At 44.9% G+C, this 23,006-nt stretch overlaps 1 protein-coding gene across 1 annotated transcript in view; it reads left to right on the plus strand.

Moving 5' to 3' along the window:
• The window catches only part of USP9X (ubiquitin specific peptidase 9 X-linked), a 377,318-nt gene that overhangs the window by 157,012 nt on the left and 197,300 nt on the right, over positions 1-23,006 (plus strand). Inside the window, exons 13-14 of the mRNA XM_030202341.1 lie at positions 6,440-6,576; positions 19,233-19,366. Coding sequence (XP_030058201.1) covers positions 6,440-6,576; positions 19,233-19,366 — 271 coding nt within the window. The remainder of the gene's footprint in view (positions 1-6,439; positions 6,577-19,232; positions 19,367-23,006) is intronic.

Below are 23,006 nucleotides of genomic sequence, written 5' to 3' on the forward strand. Positions count from 1 at the left end.
CTCACGTCTTTTTCAGTAGTAGCTCAAGGTGAGTTATATTCAGGTACACTATCAGGCTTATTTTTGAAAGAGAAGGGCGCCCATCTTTCGACACAAATCGAGAGATGGGCGTCCTCTCAGGATTGCCCAAATCGGCATAATCGAAAGCTGATTTTGGGCGTCCCCAACTGCTTTCCATCGCGGGGATGACCAAAGTTCCCGGGGGTGTGTCGGAGGCGCAGCGAAGGCGGGACTAGGGCGTGCCTAACAGATGGGCATCCTCGAGCGATAATGGGAAAAAAGAAGGGTGTCCCTGACGAGCACTTGGGCGACTTGGTCCATTTTTTTCTTACGACCAAGCCTCGAAAAGGTGCGCAAACTGACCAGATGACCTTCCTGACTCCCCAGTGGTGACTAATCCCCTCCCACCCTGAAAAAAACAACTTTAAAAACTTTTTTTGCCAGCCTGAAATGTCATACTCAGGTCCATCGCAGCAGTTTGCAGGACCCTGGGAGGGGAGGTATTGTGTGTCAGCGGAGGCATAGCGAAGGTGTGGACGTCCTTCTTTCAAACATTTTGGACGTCCTGAAAACTTTAAAATCTTCCACTAATACAGTTATAACAGATGTGACTTTGATGCATCGTAAATTGTAACAGGTTGAGAATTACAGTTGGCGTTTGAATTTAAGGCTTCTTAATTTCCCGATGGCCAACTCGATTGATCTTTTTAAGAAATATCTGTTGGAGGTTTTACATTTTCCTCATGAAGCTATTCCTCCTTTAAACAAAATTTACTAGTTATCATTGCCTAAACAAAGTCAAGTACAGCAAGTGGGCTTCAGGAATGAGAAACAAAATCAGCAAACTGAACAAGGCCTAAATGATATCTCCGCTTTACTAGAAGAATCACTAAGTGAAATAACTAAGACGTACCTTAATGGTCTCTCTCATATTTGAACAGGATTTAAATTCTTTATTAAAGATGTACTTTAAGAATTCCCTATAAACTTTTTGTGGACACAGAATTTGGATCTATCCGGATGTAACAAAAACTACGCAAGATTGAAGGAGGAAGTTCTTAGCCTTTAGAGAAGAAACAAGGCAGATGGGAGCCAAATTTTTGTTAGTTTATCCATGTAAATGTATAAGATATTTGGATAATAAGTATGTTTTCTGGGAACCAGAACAACTTAAATCATTCCTAGAATTGAAAAGAGTACCCAGTGGACCCAAGGCATGAGAGAATTTAGATTGGGTAAGAAATAATTGAGAGAACACAGTCAGGCCAGTTACTGGATTTAAATTTTATTCTGTTTATTTGGTTCTCCTTACTTTCTGTACACGCTCCCTTTATATTATTTTTCCTCGTTTTTTGTTCTAAATAAGAGATATTTAATTTTCCTCTAATTTTTTCTTATTTATTTAAATTCTCTATGTTACAACTTGCAAGTGAATCTTGTATAACTTGTAAAGTATAAATAAAATTGTTTAAATGAAAAAAAAAAAAAAGCAAAAAAAAAAAAAAAAAACCGTGATAAGCTAGGCATCATGTACATCTCGGCAGACTGGAGTGTGCTTTTATGGCAGCTTCAGAGGTGGGGAAATAAAACCAATGTCGGACAGGCTTCTATGGACCGGGTCTGTTGGTTGCTCAAAGGAGATTGTCCAGAGTGCAGGGGTTCTGCGACGCTGAGCGCCATGTCACTGCTTGGGGGTAGACTTTGGGCCGTCCTCGCCACTCGCTTGCCGTAGGTTCCAGCGAGTCCAGGGTGCAGGGGTTCCGCGACGCTGAGCACCGCATTACTGGTTGGAGGTAGGCGCTGGGCTGTCCTTGCCACTCTGCTGCCGTAGGCTTCAGCGAGTCCGGGGTGCAGAGGTTCTGCGGCGCTGAGCGCCGTGTCACTGGTTGGAGGTAAGCTCTGGGCCATCCACGCTGCTCTGCTGCTGTAGGCTCCAGCGGTTCCACCTCCCTAGGCAACCACATGGTGTCGTGGACTGGACGCTACTGTAATATCACAGCTCCAAGAGTATTTTGAATGATCACAATTTATTGGATCCTTTTCAATTAGGTTTTCGCTCCCTGTTTAGTACGGAGATGGTACTTTTGGCATTGGCATCCAAACTCCAGGGCTATTTGGATGCAATTAGATTTGTCAGCAGCTTTTGACATGGTGAATCATGATGTACTTTTGAGCAAGATGGGGAGGGTATGGGAATGGGAGGGAAGGTGTTGGTTTGAAGGCTTTTTGAAAAAGAGATTTCTGCAGGTCTATTGGCAAGATAATTAGTCGAAATTCATGGCATATGGAACAAGGGCGTTCCCCAGGGCTAACCTTTTTCCCTAGTTCTTTTTAATTAGGATTGATATTGCAGAAGAGAGACACTGAATATTTTATTTTTTATGCAGAGGATAATCTTTTAATTTTTTCCGTTCTATTGGATTTTACTGCTGTGAAAGCGTTGAATGAGGTTTTTAGGGAAATCTTTGTTTGGATGTCTCAGCAATTCTTAAAGATCAATCCTGATATAACTAATGTTTTGTGGGTTAGGAGGAGTGGCCTAGTGGTTAGGGTGGTGGACTTTGGTCCTGAGGAACTGAGTTTGATTCCCAGCACAGGCAGCTCCTGGTGACTCTGGTCGAGTCACTTAACCCTCCATTGCCTCCATTGGGAAAGCACGTGGTACAAATGTAACAAAATAAATAAAATAAAAGAGCAGTTCCATTGAGGATTAAAGATAGGCACAGAGATATAAATTTAGATACTATGTTCCTTCATGATTCTGACATAGCTGTAAAAAAAGTTGTTGGAAGTTTGGTTTGACTCGGGTTTGAATATGGAAGTTCATGTCAACCATTTGGTTCAAAAGATCTTGTTCAAAATGAAGTTATTACATAGATTGAGATTTTTTTGGAAGGCTGTTATTTTCAGATTATTATTCAGTCGATTATTCTTACATATTTGGATTATTATAATATCGGTTTCTCGAGGACAAGCAGGCCTTCCTGTTCTCTCATCTGGGTGACGTCATCAGACAGAGCCTGATGTGAATGCTAACTAGTAAGGTAGATAGTCCCACCGCACATGTGCTGGTGCCTTCCCACCTGACACACGATTGTGTCCTCCAGTCATCTTTTTTCCGTGGAGCTGAGAGGATCCGTTCACATGTGCTCTCCTCATGTTGTGCTTCTTGTTTTTTTTCAAAGTGCCTTCCCATGTGGGTATTTTTCTTCTTTTCATCGTAGTGTTTCTAGTTTTTTCCTTTTCCCTTTATTTTTTTAGCTATTTTTTGGCCTTTTAAAGTTTTCTTTATTTTTGAGTGTGGCTGCCCAGTTTAGGCCGCAGCTCCGACTTCAGTTTGAATGCTGCCCTCAAGATTGAGGAGTTTAATTTGACTGAGATTCTTTTTTCAATATCACAGAAGACCCCTAGTGGCTTCAAGAGGTGCACCCAGTGTAGGCAGGTGATTTCTGTTATGGGCCTGCATAATTGGTACATCAGGTGCCTTGGGCCAGATCGTGTACCCTCTGATTATGATCTGTTTAAAAATGCAATTGAGAACTCAGCAAGTGCGACTGGCTCAGAGAGCAACTTCTTGGCTCCTTGAAAGCCAGAATATCTATTTCAGCACCGGCAGCATCAACCTCCATGCCTACTCCTGGGAGTGCACCGGCATCGAGTGGGTCCCCACCTTCCTTGACACCAAGCACTGTTAGCAGGCCTGGGACCGGTCAGCATCAGAACTGACATCGAGGACACATACAGATCCGGTGGTGTCCTAATCAACACTAGGGATCAAGGCTCTATGCATCGGGGGAAGCCCAAGAGGTATAAGCATTGGTCTTCCTCGATGCACAGTCCCTGCAGCATCGGGACATCAGATCCTCTGATAACCGAGAAGCCACCAGCATTGGGAGGAGTTCTCCCTCTCCTTAGAAGAGGTGTTGTTGCGTAAGTCATCAAGAAGCCTGGTCCCTGCCAGTAGTTAAGACAGATGTCTTCTCAGACTGTTTCTGCCCTGGTTCCCATGCCTTTCCTAATGTCCACCTTCAATGAGCAGTTTACTGATGATATGCTCTTTGTTTTTACTCACCGTAGGCCATCTTTGCTCCGACTCTTGAACTTGATGAAGTACCATGGGCAAGTGTCTGGCTGAGTGCTTAATTTGGGGGGTTATTCGTATGATGACTGGTCTGACCCCTTTCCTCTTAAGCAAATGGATACCAAACTAAAATATCTGGGAGTTTATATAACTAAGAATATCAATGACATGTATACTGAGAATGTTAGTGTGTTACTTAAGAAATCAGTTGATGTATTACAATTGCGGACCTCATTGCCTTGGACCTTATAGGGTCTTACTATGTTATGCAAGATTGTCCTTTTTCCTAGATGGCCGTGTATGTCTTACAAACTCTATCCATGTATTTGACTGCTAGAGGTACTAGGACCTTTACAAAGCACTTGATAAAGTTTCTCTGGAACAACAAGAAGCCAAGAGTTTCATTGCAACAATTGTCCTTGTCTTTTGGCTATGGGGATTTGGTAGTCCGGTATCTTCATAGATATGTGACCTGTATTATGCATCATCTGGTGGACTGGATTAATGTTACTACCTATTACACTCTGCAGCAGCAACTCTTGGAACCTACTCACTTGCTATGTTTTCTTCACATGACCACACCCTCTTGTGTAATGGTTACAAAAATCCATTCTCTTTTGAAATTAGTGAGACAAGGCTGGAGATGGATGTATAAGCAATTGAAGCTTCTACTATGCTGCTCCCCTTGTGGGGGAATCTAGATTTGGATCCTGTTTTATCTAAACTCTATTTGAAATAGTGGGCTGCTAGGGGTTGACTTATGTTGGGACTTGGTGACAGATGAAGGAGTAATTAAACCTTTTGAAGAGTTCCAGTGAGATGGCTCCTTGCACTCAACTGACCTTTATCATTATTATCTGGTTAAGCACTATGTGGCTACGTTGGATGCAACTTCACTGAGTGATGTTAAAGAAAAAGTTAACTCTTTCCTGCACAAAGAAGACCAGCTTGTCCTTTTACCAAATCAGTTTGAGGCGCTTAGCTCCCAAATGAGACTATGAGCAGCTGGCCTTCATGTGGAATATGGAGCTCTTACCTGATGAGCAGGTTATGGGAGATGGCTTGTGCTTGTTGATGAAAAATCTTAAGCTCACTCGATCGCCGAGGCTGCAGGAACAGCATTACAAATCTCTTTTGAGACTTTACATTTCTCCACATCGTGCCTATTCGGCCAAAATAGCAGATTCAGCTACCTGCCTGAAATGTGGAATTTCATCTGCATCGTTGGTGCATATGTTTTGTACTTGTGGGCGAGTTTGCTCCTTTTACAGAGTAGGATGAGGGTAGAAGTACACTTAATTATAACAGGAATGGTAAAATTCGTACAGTTTGAAGTAATAGGATTATGTGGAAGGGGTATTGTTCATCTCTGGTGGTTGGGAGGCGAGGATAGTGCTGGGCAGACTTCGGTCTGTGCCCTGAAGAGCACAGGTACTAATCAAAGTAGGGTATACACAAAAAGTAGCAAATATGAGTTATCTTGTTGGGCAGACTGGATGGACCGTGCAGGTCTTTTTCTGCCGTCATCTACTATGTTACTATGTTTTAGGAGATTATCTTGAACTATTTTTGTCCAATTATAGATAAGCAGATATGCTTGAGAGCGAACATTTTACTATTTTATAACTTTGTCTCCTTGGGACTGTGTAAAGGCCAAATTTATTGATAGATAAGGCCACCACCTTGGCCCAGAAACGTATTTTGCTGCACTGGTGCCAACAGGAGGTACCATCATTGACGTTTTGGAAAAATGAACTATGTACAGAAAGTGAAGTGTTTGGTTGCCAAGCTGGGCTCATCTAGGGCCTGGTGACATTTTCAGCAGATCTGGTCTTTGTTTTGAGACACATTACTATATTGTGCCTGCAGTTCATTATTGAATTTGTAAACTAGAGCATATCATTCTTGGGGTGGGGGGTGTGAATGTACTGGAAGTGTGTGTTTTTGCTGTCTTAAGGGTTTATGCCATGAACCACATGGATGACTCAGATTGGGATAGCTCAGTGCTTCTGTTGGTCGGTAACCTTTTAAGGGGGTGGTGAAGGGCAAGAATTGGGTGAAAATGTGAAAAATGTGGTAGTTATTTGACTATGGATGGTTTGGTTTTCTGATCCCATTATCTTGTTTTTTATGACTTTAATAAAAGAATATTAAAAAAAATAATAATAAGGGGGAAATTCTGATTGTTGCAATGAAGGCTTATTTATCTAGTTGGTAAAGAAGCATAAGGCAGGCGCTGAAAGGCTGGGGTGAAGAGCCTTCAGCCTAGCCAAAAAAAAACCCCCAAAACAATAAAAAGCACTATAGAATTAAGTTTATATTCTGGTTTGTAGTGAAATTTATACTTTGCACTTTAAGGACCGGGATACACAGAAGATCCAGTGGATAGATCGCTTTATAGAGGAGCTTCGTACAAATGACAAATGGGTCATTCCTGCATTGAAGCAAATTAGAGAAATTTGTAGTTTGTTTGGTGAAGCACCACAGAATTTAAGGTAAGAATTTATTTTGCTCACATTTGACATGGGTTTTTAAAAATGTATTTTGGTAGTGTGGGTTAATAGAACTATCATTGGGGTAAGAGATGGTAAATTTGTTCTCCAGACTATATTCCTGCTAGTTGAATGTGATCATAGTGATAGTATCTCAGTCATTCAAGGCATACCAAGGAATTGTTCATCTGTGAATGTATGATATTGGATTAAACATTTAGTAGGCATGAGGAAAGAAAACCGGAAGGGGGCTACAGTTGTGGTCATTAGCAGCACTTAACAATTAAGCTTTAATGATTAAATGAATAAATTGGATACACTGAGCCTAAATAGTACTAAATATAAATGACTAGTGTTAGGGGTTATTAGGCCAGAGCTGCCTGCCACCTTCTAAATTTGCGATTAGACATTTTTTTTTTCAGCCTATTTTTGGCAAATATCTGGTTTGCCATGTTTGCCATTAGAGATATAAAACACATTTTCATTGCCCTTTATTTTCATCGTGCTCCTGTGACCCTTAATATTTGATTTATCTACTGGAGGAAATCTCATCTGCTGTAAACGATTATTAGCCTGGATCCCCAGTAGCGTTTAAGGCATTATGTCTTTTGGACTCTCTTGCTGGCCAGGTGATTTTAGCTAGTCTTCCTGCATTGTTTAAATTTTCTTTATACAAATATTTATTCTTTTTAAAACCTCATGTTAATACTTCCAATAAAGGGGGTGTAGTTACCAACGCGGACTACCTTAAGTACACATTATTTTAATAGTTTACAAAGTTTGATATACCACTTTCATTACAAATCAAAGTAGTTTACAATAAAATAAAATCAGAAACGGAAAAGAACACCATAAAATAATAGGGAAGCTCACATACAACAAGATCTATCATTCCCCATTCAATCACTAAGTCAGGCTAGAGAAAATCTACAGAGTAATGGCTACATTACAGAATTCCCTGGAACCAGTTTTAAACTCTCCCAAAAGCTTTCTGAAATAGATAATGTTTTCCTTTTAAATTGCTTAAAAGAAGTCTCCAAATGCAATTCCACAGACAAGTTGATTCCACAGGTTAGGCACCTGCCAGATAAAGGCTTATTCCCTTCTAGCAACCAACCATGCACATGAATTATTAGGAAGCGCAAGTAAAATGGCGGCAGCCAACCTCAAAATCTTCCCTGGTGTATACAGCCGGATCATAGACTAAGTAAGGGGGAGTCCTCTCATATAACGCCTGATGCACAAATATGAAGATCTTATACAATGCCCTATATTCAACTGACACAATGAAATTGTAAATAAAATGGGGTCACATGTTCTCTAAACCCCAACAACCTTACAGCACAGTTTTGTAATGTCCTCAAACGCTTCAACAGATATTGGGGCAACCCTAAGTACAATACGTTCCCATAATCCAATGTAGAAATTACAAACAAATACAATAAGGCATACAAAGATGCTGTACCTAAGAATACCCTCACTGCCTTTAACATCCACAAGGCTGCAAAACCACTCTTCATCATCCGTGATACCTTCTGTTCAAAGCATAACTCTGAATCTAATCTAACTCCTAAATAATGGAAAGATTCGCAGACAGTGACCTAAAAATTCTCCGAGGACAAGCAAGGCTGCTGCTTCTCATGATTGGGTCGTTGTCCGCGACGGCCCAGGAGACCGGCCAAAGCTTGCATAGCAAATGAAAGAACTCTCGAGAGTGCTCCGTCGCGCGGGCTGACCACACCGTACATGCGCGAACGGCTTCCCACCCACGACGCGAGCGTGCCCTCATCAGTTTCTTTTTGTCCGCGATCTTGACACATGAATTCCCAACTCTGCTCAAGTTTTTTCGGCTCAGGAGACTCGGTTTAGCGTTTACCGCTTCCCCATTTTTTCTTGTTTCTTCTGACTTAGTATTACAAAAAAAAAAAAAGTTTATTTTTTCATCTAATTTCTTAGTTTTTGTCACGTCTTCAAGTTTCCTTTCTTTTTTGTCGCAGCTGCCTTTTAGGTTGCTTGGCCGGGTCTTTTGTTCCTTTTTTTGTGCCTTTTTATTTAGCACGATTGAGTCCTTTAATTTTGCAGCTGCCGTTTTTCCGTCCATGTCATTGAGGACTCCCAGAGGCTTCAAGCATTGAACTCGCTGCAACCGGACCATCTCTGGTACCGACCCCTCACGTGTGGTTCTCCAGTGCCTTGGGCCCGAGCATTTGCTAGCTGCATGTAAGCCGTGCTCTTTAATGAAGAAGCGGACCCAAGTGTCTCGGGAGGCTCAACGTGAGAAGCTCTTTGCAGATCGGTCCGGTCCTTCGACATTGGTACCGAGGTCGGCAGCATCGAGGGAAGCATCGACATCGAGAGCGCAAGTAATGACTGCTGAATGACCACATCGCGCTGGGAGCAGCGAGGCATTGAGTGGGTCTTCACCTATCTCGAGGCCTACTGCTATGCAGGCCCCCCGGGACCGACCGAGGAGGTGTGAGGATTCCACGTCCTCGGTACCGAGGAGTCTTGATGACGGGCGTCGAGCGATGGCTAAGAAGCACCGTCATGGTTCTCCTTCCATTCACGGTACCGAGAGCTCCCGTGAGCCAAGGGAGTTGGTGCCAGGAGGACCGCTCACCTCCATACAGGAAGTGCCGATGCGTCGGTCATCTGGTAGGCTCGTACCAGCTATCGAGCCCCCTCAGATTCTGCCACCGACTCCTGCACCGGCCTCCCAGCCTTTTCCGATGGAAGCTCTTGACGAGCGCATCAGAGCCCTTCTTCCAGAGCTTCTGGAGGGATTGCTGCGCCAATCTGCTTCGGTGTTGGGGGTGCTTGCGCCTTCTCCACCGACTGCGGAATCGGCATCTGGGCTGTTGCCTGTGGTGAGGTCCCCGTCCTCGGTGCCGCTTGCGGTATCAGCGTCTGCCACCACCCGGGTCAATTCCCCCTTGACGTTGGTGGAGGAAGCTTCGCTGGAGTCCAGGCAGGGATCGACTTCTCGACATCCCCCACGAGGTCGTCATTCCTGGACGTTGAGGCAGGCTCACGTTCAGGCTACTCTTAGAGAGCTTTTGTCCGATACCGACGAGCGATCGTGGGAAGAGGAGGAAGAAGCAAGATACTTTTCGGATGAAGAGTCATGTGGAGTTCTCTCTGATCCTACTCCACCAATTGAAAGGAAGAATGTCTCCACCTGAGAGTCTTTCTTTCTCATCCTTTGTTCGGGAAATGTCTAAGGATATTCCCTTCCCTATGGAGGTTGTGGATGAGCCCAGGGCCGAGATGCTCGAGGTCTTGGACTATCCTCCGCCCACAGAGGTTGCAACGGCCCCCTTGCATAACACACTCAGGAAAGTGCTTATGCGAAACTGGTTGTTCCCTCTATCTAATCAGTGGTCCCAAAGAAATCTGAGTCCCAGTACAGAGTCCATGGAGAACCGGTAATGGTGAAGGCCCAACTTCCTCACAATTCCATGGTGGTAACCTAGTAGATGACGGCAGAAAAAGACCTGCATGGTCCATCCAGTCTGCCCAACAAGATAAACTCATATGTGTATACCTTACCTTGTTTTGTACCTGCCTTTTTCAGGGCACAGACTGTACAAGTCTGCCCAGCAGTATTTCCCGCCTCCCAACCACCAGTCCCGCCTCCCATCACTGGCTCTGGCACAGACTGTATAAGTCTCTGCTCTCCACTATCCTCGCCTCCCAACCACCAACCCCTCTTCCCCCACCTGCTCCGCCATCCAATTTTGGCTAAGCTTCTTAGGATCCATTCCTACTGCACAGGATTCCTTTATGCATATCCCACACATGTTTGAATTCCATTACCATTTTCATCATCACCACCTCCCGCGGGAGGGCATTCCAAGCATCCACCACCCTCTCTGTGAAAAAATACTTCCTGACATCTTTCCTGAGTCTGCCCCCCTTCAATCTCATTTCATGCCCTCTCGTTCTACCGAGCCAAGAGTGCTAGAGACTATGCCTCAGCGCCTCCGGGCAGAGAGTCTAGGACCTTGGATTGTTTTGGGAGAAAAAAGTATCAGGCCGCTATGCTCGCAGCCAAAATCCAAACATACCAGCTCTACACGAGCATCCACTTGCGGAACTCGGTGAGGCAACTGTCCAGTTTGGTCGAAGCACTTCCTCCGGAGCTCGCAAAACCTTTTCACCAGGTGGTCAGGCAGCAGAAGGCATGTTGCAAATTCCTGGCCAGGGGTACTTACGACACTTTTGATGTGGCATCCCGAGTAGCTGCTCAAGGTATAGTGATGCGCAGACTCTCATGGCTGCATGTTTCTGACCTGGATCATAAGACCCAGCAGCGAATGGCGGATGTTCCTTGCCGGGGGGATAATCTTTTTGGAGAAAAAGTAAAGGACATGGTTGATAGGTCAAAAAGCACCATTATGCTATGGATTCTCTCTGCCGCTGGGCGTCTTCTGCTACCGCCTCCTCATCTAGGAGGTTTTTTGGATGGAAGAGGAGTGTTCCCTATTCCTACAACAGGTGTAGATACACTCCTGCTTCTCGGCAGCCTATCCAGGCTCAGTCCCAGCACGTTCGTTCCTGTCAACGGTGTGCGCCTAAGGCCCCTGCAGCTCCTCAGCAAAAGAAAGGGACGGGCTTTTGATTGGCTCCAGTGCAGCATAGCCTCAGAAAAAGTGTCCGTGCCAGTCGGGGGAGGTTGATATTTTTTCACCAAAGGTGGCCTCTTATAACCTCCGACAGGTGGGTTCTTCAAATAGTCCGGTTAGGATACACTCTCAATCTGGAATCCAGGCCTCCAAATTGCCCACCGGGAGCTCAGTCCTTCAGCTCCCAGCACAAGCAGGTACTTGCAGAGGAACTCTCCGCCCTTCTAAAGGCCAATGCGGTCGAACCCGTACCACCAGGGGAAGAAGGGCTAGGATTCTATTCCAGATACTTCCTTGTGCACAAGAAAACAGGAGGGATGAGTCCCATCCTTGACCTAAGGGCCCCAAACAAATTCCTAGTCCGAGGAAAGTTCCGGATAGTTTCCCTGGGCACCCTTCTTCCCATGATTCAGGAAAACGATTGGCTATGCTCGCTGGACTTGAAGGATGCCTATACACACATCTCGATACTCCCAGCTCACAGGAAGTGTCTTCGATTTCGGTTGGGAACTCGGCACTTTCAGTACTGTGTACTGCTCTTTGGTCTTGCGTCTGCGCCCAGGGTTTTCACAAAGTGCTTGGCAGTTGTCGCAGCATCGCTACGCAGACTGGGAGTGCATGTCTTCCCTTATCTCGATGATTGGCTGGTGAAGAGCACCTTGGAGGCAGGTGCTCTACGGTCCATGCAGATGACTATTCAGGTGCTAGAACTGATGGGCTTTGTGATCAATTATCCCAAGTCCCATCTTGTCCTGGTTCAAAAATTGGAGTTCATTGGAGCTCTGTTGGACACACAGATATCTCGAGCTTCTCTTCCCCAGGCAAGGGCAGACAATCTCCTGGCCCTGTTGTGTTCTTTGCTCGAGCGTCTCAACAGATCACAGCTCGGCTGACGTTGAGACTCTTAGGGCACATGGCTTCCACAGTTCATGTGACTTTCATGGCACGCCTACATTTGAGATCAGCTCAATGGACTCTAGCTTCCCAGTGGTGTCAGGCCACAGGGGATCTAGAGGATATGATCCATCTCTCCGCCTACTTCTGCAGTTCCCTTCATTGGTGGACCATTCGATCCAATTTGACCTTGGGACGTCCATTCCAAGTTCCTCAGCCGCAAAAAGTGCTGATGACGGATGCATTCGTCCTGGGGTGGGGAGCTCATGTGGATGGTCTTCACACTCAAGGAGCTTGGTCCTTTCAGGAAAAAGATTTTCAGATCAACCTTCTGGAATTACGAGCGATCTGGAGCGCTCTCAAGCCTTTCAGAGATTGGCTGTCCATTCAAATCATTCTAATTCAGACAATCAGGTTGCTATGTTTTACACCAACAAGCAGGGTGGCACCGGATCTCGCCCTCTGTGTCAGGAAGCCGTCCGGATGTGGCATTGGGCGCACCATCACAGCATGTTTCTCCAGGCCACGTATCTGGCAGGCGTAAACAACAGTCTGGCCGACAGATTGAGCAGGATCATGCAACCTCACGAGTGGTCGCTAAACATGACTGTTGTCCACAAGATCTTTCGAGAGTGGGGCACCCCCTCGGTGGATCTTTTTGCCACTCAGATCAATCACAAAGTCCCTCAATTCTGTTCAAGACTTCAGGCCCATGACAGACTAGCGTCAGATGCCTTTCTCCTTCAGTGGGGGACAGGCCTTCTGTATGCGTATCCTCCCATACCTCTAGTAGGGAAGACTTTGCTGAAACTCAAGCAAGACCGTGGAACCATGATTCTGATTGTGCCCTTTTGGCCCTGTCAGATTTGGTTCCCCCTTCTTCTGGAGTTGTCATCCGAAGAACCGTGGAGATTGTTTTCCGACCCTCATCACCCAGAACGAGGTCCAGTCTCTGGCTCTGACGGCCCGGATGTTGAGAGCTTAGAAGTTGCTTCCTTGGGTCTTTCAGAGGGTGTCTCCCGAGTCTTGCTTGCTTCCAGAAAAGATTCCACGAAAAAGTGTTATTCTTTCAAATGGAGGAGGTTTGTTGTCTGGTGTGACAGCAAGGCCCTAGATCCTTTTTCTTGTCCTACACGGACCCTGCTTTAATACCTTCTACACTGATCAGAGTCTGGTCTCAAGACCAACTACGTAAGAGTTCACCTTAATGCAATAAGTGCTTATCATCAATGTGTAGAGGGTAAGCCTATCTCTGGACAGCCTTTAGTAGTTCGCTTTATGAAAGGTTTGCTTTTGTCAAAGCCCCCTGTGAAACCTCCACCAGTGTCATGGGATCTCAACGTCGTTCTCACCCAGCTGATGAAATCTCCTTTTGAGCCACTGAATTCCTGCCATTTGAAGTACTTGATCTGGAAGGTCATTTTCTTGGTGGCTGTTACTTCGTAGAGTCAGTGAGCTCCAAGCCTTGGTAGTGCATGCACCTTATATTAAGTTTCATCATAACAGTACTCACCCTAAGTTCTTGCCGAAGATGGTGTCGGAGTTCCATCTGAACCAGTCAATTGTCTTGCCAACATTCTTTCCCCATCCTCATACTCGCCCTGGTGAAGACAAGTTGTACACCTTGGACTGTAAGAGAACATTGGCCTTTTACATGGAGTGGACAAAGCTCTGCAGACAGTCTGCCCAGTTGTTTGTTTCTTTCGATCCCAACAGGAGGGGAGTTGCCATCGGAAAACGCAGTCTCTAATTGGCTAGCTGATTGCATATCTTTTACTTATACCCAAGCTGGGCTTACTCTAGAGGGCCATGTCACAGCTCATAATGTCAGAGCCATGGCTGCGTCAGTAGCTCACTTGAAGTCGGCCTCTATTGAAAAGATTTGCAAGGCTGCAACGTGGTCATCAGTCCATACATTCATATCTCACTACTGCCTTCTGCAGGATACCCAACGCAACATTCGGTTTGGGCAGTCGGTGCTGCAGAATCTGTTTGGAGTTTAGAATCCAATTCCACCCTCCTAGGCCCATTTTTGTTCTGTTCCAGGCTGCACTCTCTCTTAGTTGTGTTTCTTTATAGGTCAATCTATGTTATGTCCTCGCCGTTGCGAGGCCAATTGACCAATGTTCATTGTTTTGAGTGAGCCTGGGGGCTAGGGTTACCTCAGTCGTGAGAACAAGCAGCCTGCTTGTCCTCGGAGAAAGTGTAGATACATACCTGTAGCAGGTAATCGCCAAGGACAGCAGGCTGATTGTTCTCACAAACCCACTCTCCTCCCCTTTGTAGTTGTTTCCAGTTTTCTTTTTTGCTTTCTATTAAACTGATGAGGGTACGCTCGCGTTGCGGGCGGGAAGCCGTTCGCGCATTAGCGGTGTGCTCGGCTCGAGCGACGGAGCATTCTCGAGAGTGCTTTCATTTGCTATGCAAGTTTTCTTCCGGTCTCCTGGGCCGTCGCGGACGACGACCCAATCGTGAGAACAATCAGCCTGCTGTCCTCGGAGAATACTTGCTACAGGTGTGTATCTACACTTTTTGGGACCAAGTCCAAACAAAGTAAATGACCAGACAACCAACCTACCATAGTTTTCTCTATATTTAGAACCAACTTATATTTCCTGTTCCATTTCTCAATCATCGATAAACAATCGCGGGAGTCGGATCAGGATTTTCTGGTGAAAAAAGAAAACAATTAGAAAGATATCATCCACGTGTACTTAAACCTTTTATAGAAAAATCCCCAATGCGCTTAGTCAAAGGGGCTAAAAACAAGGTAAATAACATAGAGGAAATAGACCAAGCTTGGGGTACTCAACATTTGAGCATATGCCTCCCCAATTGAGCCCCATGATCCTGCACAGCATAAGTCTCTTCCCTTGAAAAACAACTGGAACCAATCCAGGACCCTACCGTGCATATCCATTGCTGCCAATTTATCAACAACCAATGACCTAACCCCCCAAAATTCAAACTTGTTTAAATTTTCCATTAATTGTGAAAAGACCAGCTTTTCAATAATCTTAGCAAATATGCATAAGTTGGAGATGGACCTATAATTATCTTCTACCAAGCTATCCTTCTTAACATCCTTTAATACTGGTCGAACCAATGCTGTTTTCCACTCCACAGGTATCTTGCCATCCCGTAAACTCCCACAGATCATACCATGCATCAGCTTCTGCAGTCCATGTCGGCCATGTTTAATCCAAGATACCAGGACAATCTCCAATCCCACATGTGTTTTTCAACCCTTTAAAACATCTAACAAACTCCTCCCAGGTAGGACACCGAAATGTATCCCATACTTCTCCTTCCCCACCTACCACATCCCCTTCAACCAACCCCTTGTCTCTCCTATCAACCTCCATGTACAGTCTATCACGTAATTTATCAAATTTTTCCTGAAAACACCTGGCCAACAACTCCACCACAGGCTGCGGTTGCTCAACTACAGCTTTTAAACTGGGCTGCATTCCCCAGGGTTCCTGATATATTTTCTGAGTCGGATTAGGAGCCCTTTCAGTCAAAGAATTAACATAATCAACTTTAGCCCGCTTCAACTGTACTACATAAAAGACTTGCTTCTGCTTCAAAGCCATTCTATCCCTATCCTCTTTAGTCTTTCTCCACCTCCTTTCTAATCTACTTAATTGTGTTGTATCCTCAATCCAGAAAGATACCAGAATTGTCTTTGCCCCCCCCCCCCCCCCCCAATCACTATGCTTATGCCAAGGGACCTCTTTCTCCACTCTGGGCCAGATGCACTAAACGTAACGAGCCATTAACGAGCAACTAGTAAACCCTGGCATGCACTAAAGGCCATTTTCCGATCACGGTAGCAGCTAATGAAAGCGGAATGCAGATGATCCAAAGGCTATTGCAAGGCTATTATAATGAGATGCACTACGGTTTTCCGATCCCCTTACCGTGAAAAACCTAACGGGAGGTCTACACCTCTCATTGGGGCAAATCGGAAGAAAAAAATGTCGTCAGGGATGTCCTTTTTGGACGTCCTTCACCTGGAAAAAAAAACCCCCACTCCAAAGACATTCTTTTTGGACGTCCTTCACTTAATAAAAACCTGTGCCGCCCAAAAGGAAGACGCCGTGCTGCTCACCCCCTCCATGGCTTGTTGCAGGAAGGCTCTTATACGGCTCGATCGTAGCAGGAGAGTGCAGTTGAGGACGTCCATCCAAAAAGACGTCCTTTTTGGAGGCCCCCCCCCCCCCCCCCCCCCCCACAATAATAAAAACGGCCTTTTTGGACATCCTTCACTCAGCTGAGAGACCTGGAAGTCTCTGAGCCAGTCACAGCACGGGCTTGCAGCTACCGGGATTTGCAAATACTGCACCACTGTGGAAAAAGAAGTGGAGGCTGGTCCCTCACGGGGCAGTTTCTTCAGCAGCGTCAGTGGCTGTGGTTTCTTGGGATTCGGGCGGCTCAGAGGCAGCGCCGGTTCCAGTAGTGGTGGGAAGTGCTGCCATTTTATCACAGGCTGTGTCGGCAGACAGACCTTCTGCTTTGCAGCCCTCATTGTTAGGACAGGCAGATTTGGCTTTATGTGTGCCCTCGGGGGGGGGGGGGGGGGGGGGGAGGGGGCTGTACAAGGCCTTTATGTTGCAGAGGACCAATTTCTGATGTGTGTTCTCTTTAGCTCTCACTTTTCAGTTTTCTTATTTCCTTTAATTGTGATCCTTTTAGGGGTAGTACTATGATCTCTGGCCTCTGCTTTCCATCTCGGTTTAAATCCTGGTCTGATCTGTTCTCCTCTCCTGCAATACAAGGAGGACTGATTGCAGCACTGTGGTATTTTTGTAAAGTTTTCTGGAGCCCTTGATTATGAAAAATATTGTCCAAGTACAACAAAATTATTTTCTTCTGTTTTGTTTAGTATCCCAGGAAACAGCTGGAAGTCTCTGAGCCAATCCACAGCGTGTTTAGCTCAGCTAAACGCGTTGTGATTGGCTCAGAGATTTCAAGGTCTCTCAGCTGAGTGAAGGATGTCCAAAAAGGCCGTTTTTATTATTTGGAGGGGGGGGGGGGGGGGGGAGGACATCCAAAAAGGACGTCTTTTTGGATGGACGTCCTCAACGGCACTCTCCTGCTATGATCGAGCCGCATCGGAGCCTTCCTGCAGCAGGCCGTGGAGGGGGTGAGTGGCATGGCGTCTTCCTTTCGGTCGGCACAGAGGCGTATTTGGCATGCGCAGAGCAGCCAGCATAATGCTTGGCTGCTCTGCGCATGCTCGACTGGCTGACTGGACGACTGTTTACCAATGGAATAGAGAATGCAAATGATCTACAATGAGCAGCTCATTTGCATTCCTTTTCCTTGATGCATGCCTGTTCCTTACCAATTCGCTAAGGGAATCGGTAAGGGAAGGGCTTTAACGATTTTTTAGTGCATCTTGGCCTTTGTATCCTAACATTCTACTATTCAACCATCTGCTCCACCAAAGCATTGTCCTGAAAACCACCTGAAAAGTCTTCACATAAAGGAGACGTATCTAATCCCCTGAAAAATCCCGATACACAACCATATCAGCATTCCCATTATTAACCTGCTCATCCCACATCCTCTCCCTGAAAGGGACTGCAAAACGGCCTAACCATATAACCAGATTATGGCCCCTATTATGGGTTACTCCGACTCATAATTTGGAAACCCAAATCCACCATACACCTCAAACTGTACAGCTCTCTGATCGGATAAATTGTCAAAATGCAAATTAAAATTTCCTAAAATCAAAACTTTAGAAAACCGAACATTCTGCCCAACTAATTCTCAGTCAACACTACCTAAAGATGGAGGACAATAAAATAAAGCCAAATAGTGTCCCAGGGAAACTAACACTTATAATCAAAACTTCCATATACCCTAGAAATGAACAAGTCAACCTTCTGGACTTTTAAACTTGATTGAAATACCACCACCTCTACTCCCTCCCCCCCCCCCCCCCCCCCCCCCCCAAAAAAAAGCACAATAATGACCATTCAAATCTGCCATCAGTAACTTTCCTCCCCCTCCTTTAACCAAGTTTCTGTAAGGAAACACAATTACATCTTTAGATCTTCTAGGTGAATAGCCAATATTGGAGTTTTGTACTTAAAAGCCCAACGGTTCAACAAAAAAGCACTCGCGTCACCCCCTATCCTATCTTTTCCTACCCCACTCCAATCCACCAAATAGCCCTTCACCCCCCCCCCTCCCCCCCACAGCACTTCTTTCCCCAATTCCCTCAACCCACCTCCCTGACATTACTGGAATCGATTCCTCCATACATCCCCATCCTGCATCACCTAAACCCACAACAAACAAAAATATCCCAAAATCCAACTTTAAAAACCCCTCGATGTAATGATAATCTTTTAAAAAGTACTTTCTTGTCTCTGTTGTAGGCTTGCTGCTGGAGTTCACCTCAAGGGACAGTCACTATATTTTAGCACGTGTCCCAATTTATGCAAAGAGACTTAGTGGATTCTGATCTGTAGATGAGAGTAATAGGCATGTGGTAGTAGTAAAACCGTATTGCCTTTGTCACCGCTGTTTGAGCTTTTCAGCACTGCTGGAGACTCCACCAGGGCAGTTTTGTTTCATCCCAGTCCTTTGGGTACACCCAGCTAGTCAGATTTTCAGGATTATATTCACTGTGAATATGTATATGAGATTTGTATACTAAGTAGGCAGTGCCTGCAGATCTAGCTCATACATATTCACTATGGATATCCTGAAAACCTGACTGGCTGGATGTGCCTCAAGGACTGGGTTGAGAAGCAATTCACTAAGATGTCAGCATGTGGTCACACTTAAGCTGTGGAAGAAACGAGACTTGATAGATTAGCACAGCCTCACAAAGCAGGTTAGGCAAAGCACATGAAGCCATTGGAGATGGGAATATTTAGGGGAAGGAGTGAAATAAGGCTACTCTCACATTTGTACTCTCTTTAAGTAGGGCATATACCTTCTTTCCACTGCAACTTCAGTGTATCTTGTAATGTACTTTTACTAAACATGGTTATGTGATGTAACCTTTCAAATACTTTTACACCAAAAAAAGGTGAATGTATATGTTAATAAAAATCAGCTGTATAAATGTAAAGTTTATTTTTATCTCTAACATGTAATTTGTATTTTGAATTTCAGTCAAACGCAGCGTAGTCCTCATGTTTTTTACCGACATGATTTGATCAATCAACTTCAACATAATCATGCTCTAGTTACTTTGGTAGCAGAAAACCTCTCTTCCTATATGGAGAACATGCGACAGTACGCTAAAGGTAAGTGCAGCAGTACATAGCCTTCTTTAAACTATATCTTTGCAAGTAACATGCACAACAAGATGAAGGAGGGTGACTTAGTGTTTTGAGTAATGGGTTGGGAGCCAGAGAACCGGGGTTCAGATCGCGCTTCATCTATAGACAGTTTGAATTTGCACAGATCACTATTTTATAATCTCAAGTATGTTCTGGATGGCTCAGGGAATGGTCACCGCTTGACAGAGCCTTTTATCTGTAGTTAAGTGGTTCAACTCCATTTTAGATTTGTTTGGACTTAATAAAATGTAGTCTTTGTGAAACTAATTTGTAATATCCTTTGAAATCTAGGAATCTTAGCAGAAGTGTTCAGATGATCAAAAAAGTTGGGAGGGGGGGATTGGGGTGAGGAAATTAAATGTTCTCCTTTTACTTTCTCGAAGAGACAATCTGTGTTCTTTGGAGTTGCTCGGTTTAATCCTCTTTGATCCTCCACATAGTTCTTCATGGAAGTAATAGCTTCTGTGAGAGAACTAATCACAGATAGTTTGCTGGAGAATGATGCATACATAAAAAGGTGTAAGGAAAGCTCAAACCTTTTCATTTCTTATGGGCCTAATCCATCACAAATAAATCACTGACTTGGAGTTAAAAGGAAGAGAAATGTGATGAATGTCAATACCTCCCATTAAAGTCCACACTTTTGCAAGAACCATGAAATCTGTCAACATGCTGGAACCATTTGTCAGTTTTTTCTTCACCTTTGCTGGTCAAGATTTCACTAGGTCATTCATCTCCCCTTCTGCTGCTTCTGTAGAGCCTCTGAGTTTGTTAGCTCCTGACATGGTTTGGCATGCTTCTTGATAAAATCAGTGAATTTGGACATGTAAATGGGAAGAGCTATTTATCCTTTCAAGTAGTACTAGGAGTAGAGGACATGAAGCTAATAGGTGGCACATTTAGAGAGAGAGGTTCCCCCCCCCCCCCATCAGCAAACAGGATGATGTCATTGCATAGTGCCAGGATGGAACATCACTCCCAGAGTATATAATAGTGTGTAGCATGGATGACCTTTTCATGTGCAGCAGTTTCTTTAGTCTTTTTTTTTTCACTTTGCTGAACAGATGTAGAAACAAAACTCTCTCATTATTGAAGAGTTTCTTCTCTTTGTCTTCTGACATAATTTTCCACCGTTAAAAAAAGTCTTTCATTTTGTTTTTCTGTAGAAGAGTGTTGGACATAATGTAAGAGTTCCAACCTTTTGTGTTGGCACTGACTAATGAGGCCGAGTTTAAGCACTGTGGAAGACTGTCTCAGCAAGTTCAAAAGCATCATCTCAGACTACTCAATCGTGAGGTAGAGAAGTGTCCTTGCACAGAGGGAAGAAAGAAGCAAATAGTATGTGCAGAGGATAGCAGACTCTGCACACTCCATTTTAGGGCCCTTCAGCTTGGAGAAAAGATGATTCAGAAGAGGATATGGTAGAAGTGTGGAACTCTGAGGGAGGGGGGGACCCTGGAACTGGGAGGGAAAGGAGTGAGGGGAGGGAGGGGGGCCTGGAACTGGGAGGGAGGGAGTTGGGCCTGGAACTTGGAGGGAGGTGGAGGGGGGACAAGGGGGGGAGGCGGGATGAGTGGGAGGGGGCAATGCACCACCTGTTAAAAAAAAAAAAAAAAAAAAATTCAGTACCCCCAATCATTTTGAAAAGGCTCCTTATGGGCTAGCATCAGATGCCTTTCTCCTTCACTGGGGGGAAGGTCTTCTTTATGCATATCCCCCAGAACCTCTTAGAGAAACTCGGACATCACAGAACCATGATCTTAATTGCTCCTTACTGGCTGAGTCAGATCTGGTTCCCTCTTCTTCTGGAGTTATCCTCCAAGGATCTGTGGAGATTAGAATGTTTCCCAACCCTTGTCATGCAGAATGAGAGTTCCCTTCTGCATCCCAACCTTCAATCCTTAGCCTTCATGGCTTGAATGTTGAGAACTTAGAATTAGAATCCTTGAATTTGTCAGAGGGTGTGTCTCATGTCTTTTTGGCTTCCAGAAAAGAATTCACTAAGAGGTGTTATTTTTTTTATGTGGTGGAGGTTTTTCCATTTGGTGTGACGGCAGTGCCCTAGATCCCTTCTCGTGACCTACACAAAAACTGCTTGAATACCTTCTGCACCTCTCTGAGTCTGGTTTGAAAACCAACTCTGGTAAGGGTTTGTCTCAGTGCAGTTGTTGCTTATCACTATGTAGGGGGTGTCCATCTCTGTACAGCCTCTAGTTGTTTGCTTCTTGAGAGGTTTGTTGTTAACAAAGCTCCCTGTCAGATCAGATCTGCAGCTGTGTCATGGCATCTCAACGTTGTTCTCACCCAGCTGATGAAACCTCCTTTTGAGCCACTTGATTCCGGTCACCTGATGTGTTTGACTTGGAAAGTTGTGTTTTTGGTGGTGGTCACTTCAGCTTGCAGAGTCAGTGAGCTTCAGGCACTAGTAGCAGATCCATAAGTTTCACCACAACAGAGCAGTTCTCCATTTCTTCCTAAGGTAGTGTTGGAGTTCCATCTTAATCAGATTTTCAGTTGTTCTACCAACATTTTTCTGAAAGCCACATGCCCATCCTGGCAAGAGTGTACTGCATACCTTAGAGTGCAACCAAGCGTTGGCCTTCTATTTGGAGTGGACTAAAGCCCATAGATTCTTTTGACCTAAATTGGATGGAGGTGGCCATCGGCAAACACACAATTTCCAGTTGGCTAACAGATTGCATATCCTTTGCTTATGCCTAAGCTGGGCTGGCTCTGGAGGGTCATGTCAGGGCTCCTAATGTCAGAACCGTGACAGTCTTGATTGCCCACTTGAGGTCAGCCTCAATAGAGGAACTTTGCAAAGTTGCAATGTGGTCTTCTGTCCACACATTCACATCTCATTATTGTCTTGAGCAGCTGTCGTGGCAGCTGGTTTGGGCAGGCAGTTCTGAACAATTTGTTTGGTGTCTAGATTCCAACTCCGCCCACCTGGGCCCAGTTCTGTTTTATTCCAGACTGCACCTCTACAATTAGTTTGTAAATAGTTTCAGGTTAATTGACTTTCAAAACTTGATGGTTTTGAGTCCTTATTCTCTTATCATTGTTGTTTTCGGTAAGCCTGGTAGCTAGGGATTCCTGTCTGAGAGAATATGAAGGCCTGCTTGTCCTTGGAGAAAGCAAAGTTACTTGCCTGTAGCAGGTGTTCTCTGAGCAGGCCAAGTTTTCTCACATACACTGCTCCCCCCCCCCCGGAGATATATCCTTTACCTTTTTGGTCTTACCGAGGTGATGGCGCTCATGCGTCAGGCAGGAAGGCACCAGTGCTTGCGTGGTTGTGGCACTGCTAGAAAGTTCTACACGTAGCTAGTCAGCTTCCGCACCGGGCTCCATCGGATGATGTCACCCATCTGTGAGAATACTTGGCCTGCTGTCCTCAGAGAATACCTGCTACAGTGGAGTAACTTCACTTTTCTGACACATTACAATGTTGTACCAAGAGCCTGGAACAAGTAGCATATGTACTAATTCTTCTTAAATCTTTAGATGTTTTAGCAATCCCAGCAAAATATGGAATATTTCTTGTCAAATATTTCAAATAATTGAACATTCCTGATAAGGACCCCTGTTTCACTAAGCTTCAGTG

Source organism: Microcaecilia unicolor, chromosome 4 (genome assembly GCF_901765095.1).
Source record: "Microcaecilia unicolor chromosome 4, aMicUni1.1, whole genome shotgun sequence".
NCBI lineage: Eukaryota > Metazoa > Chordata > Amphibia > Gymnophiona > Siphonopidae > Microcaecilia > Microcaecilia unicolor.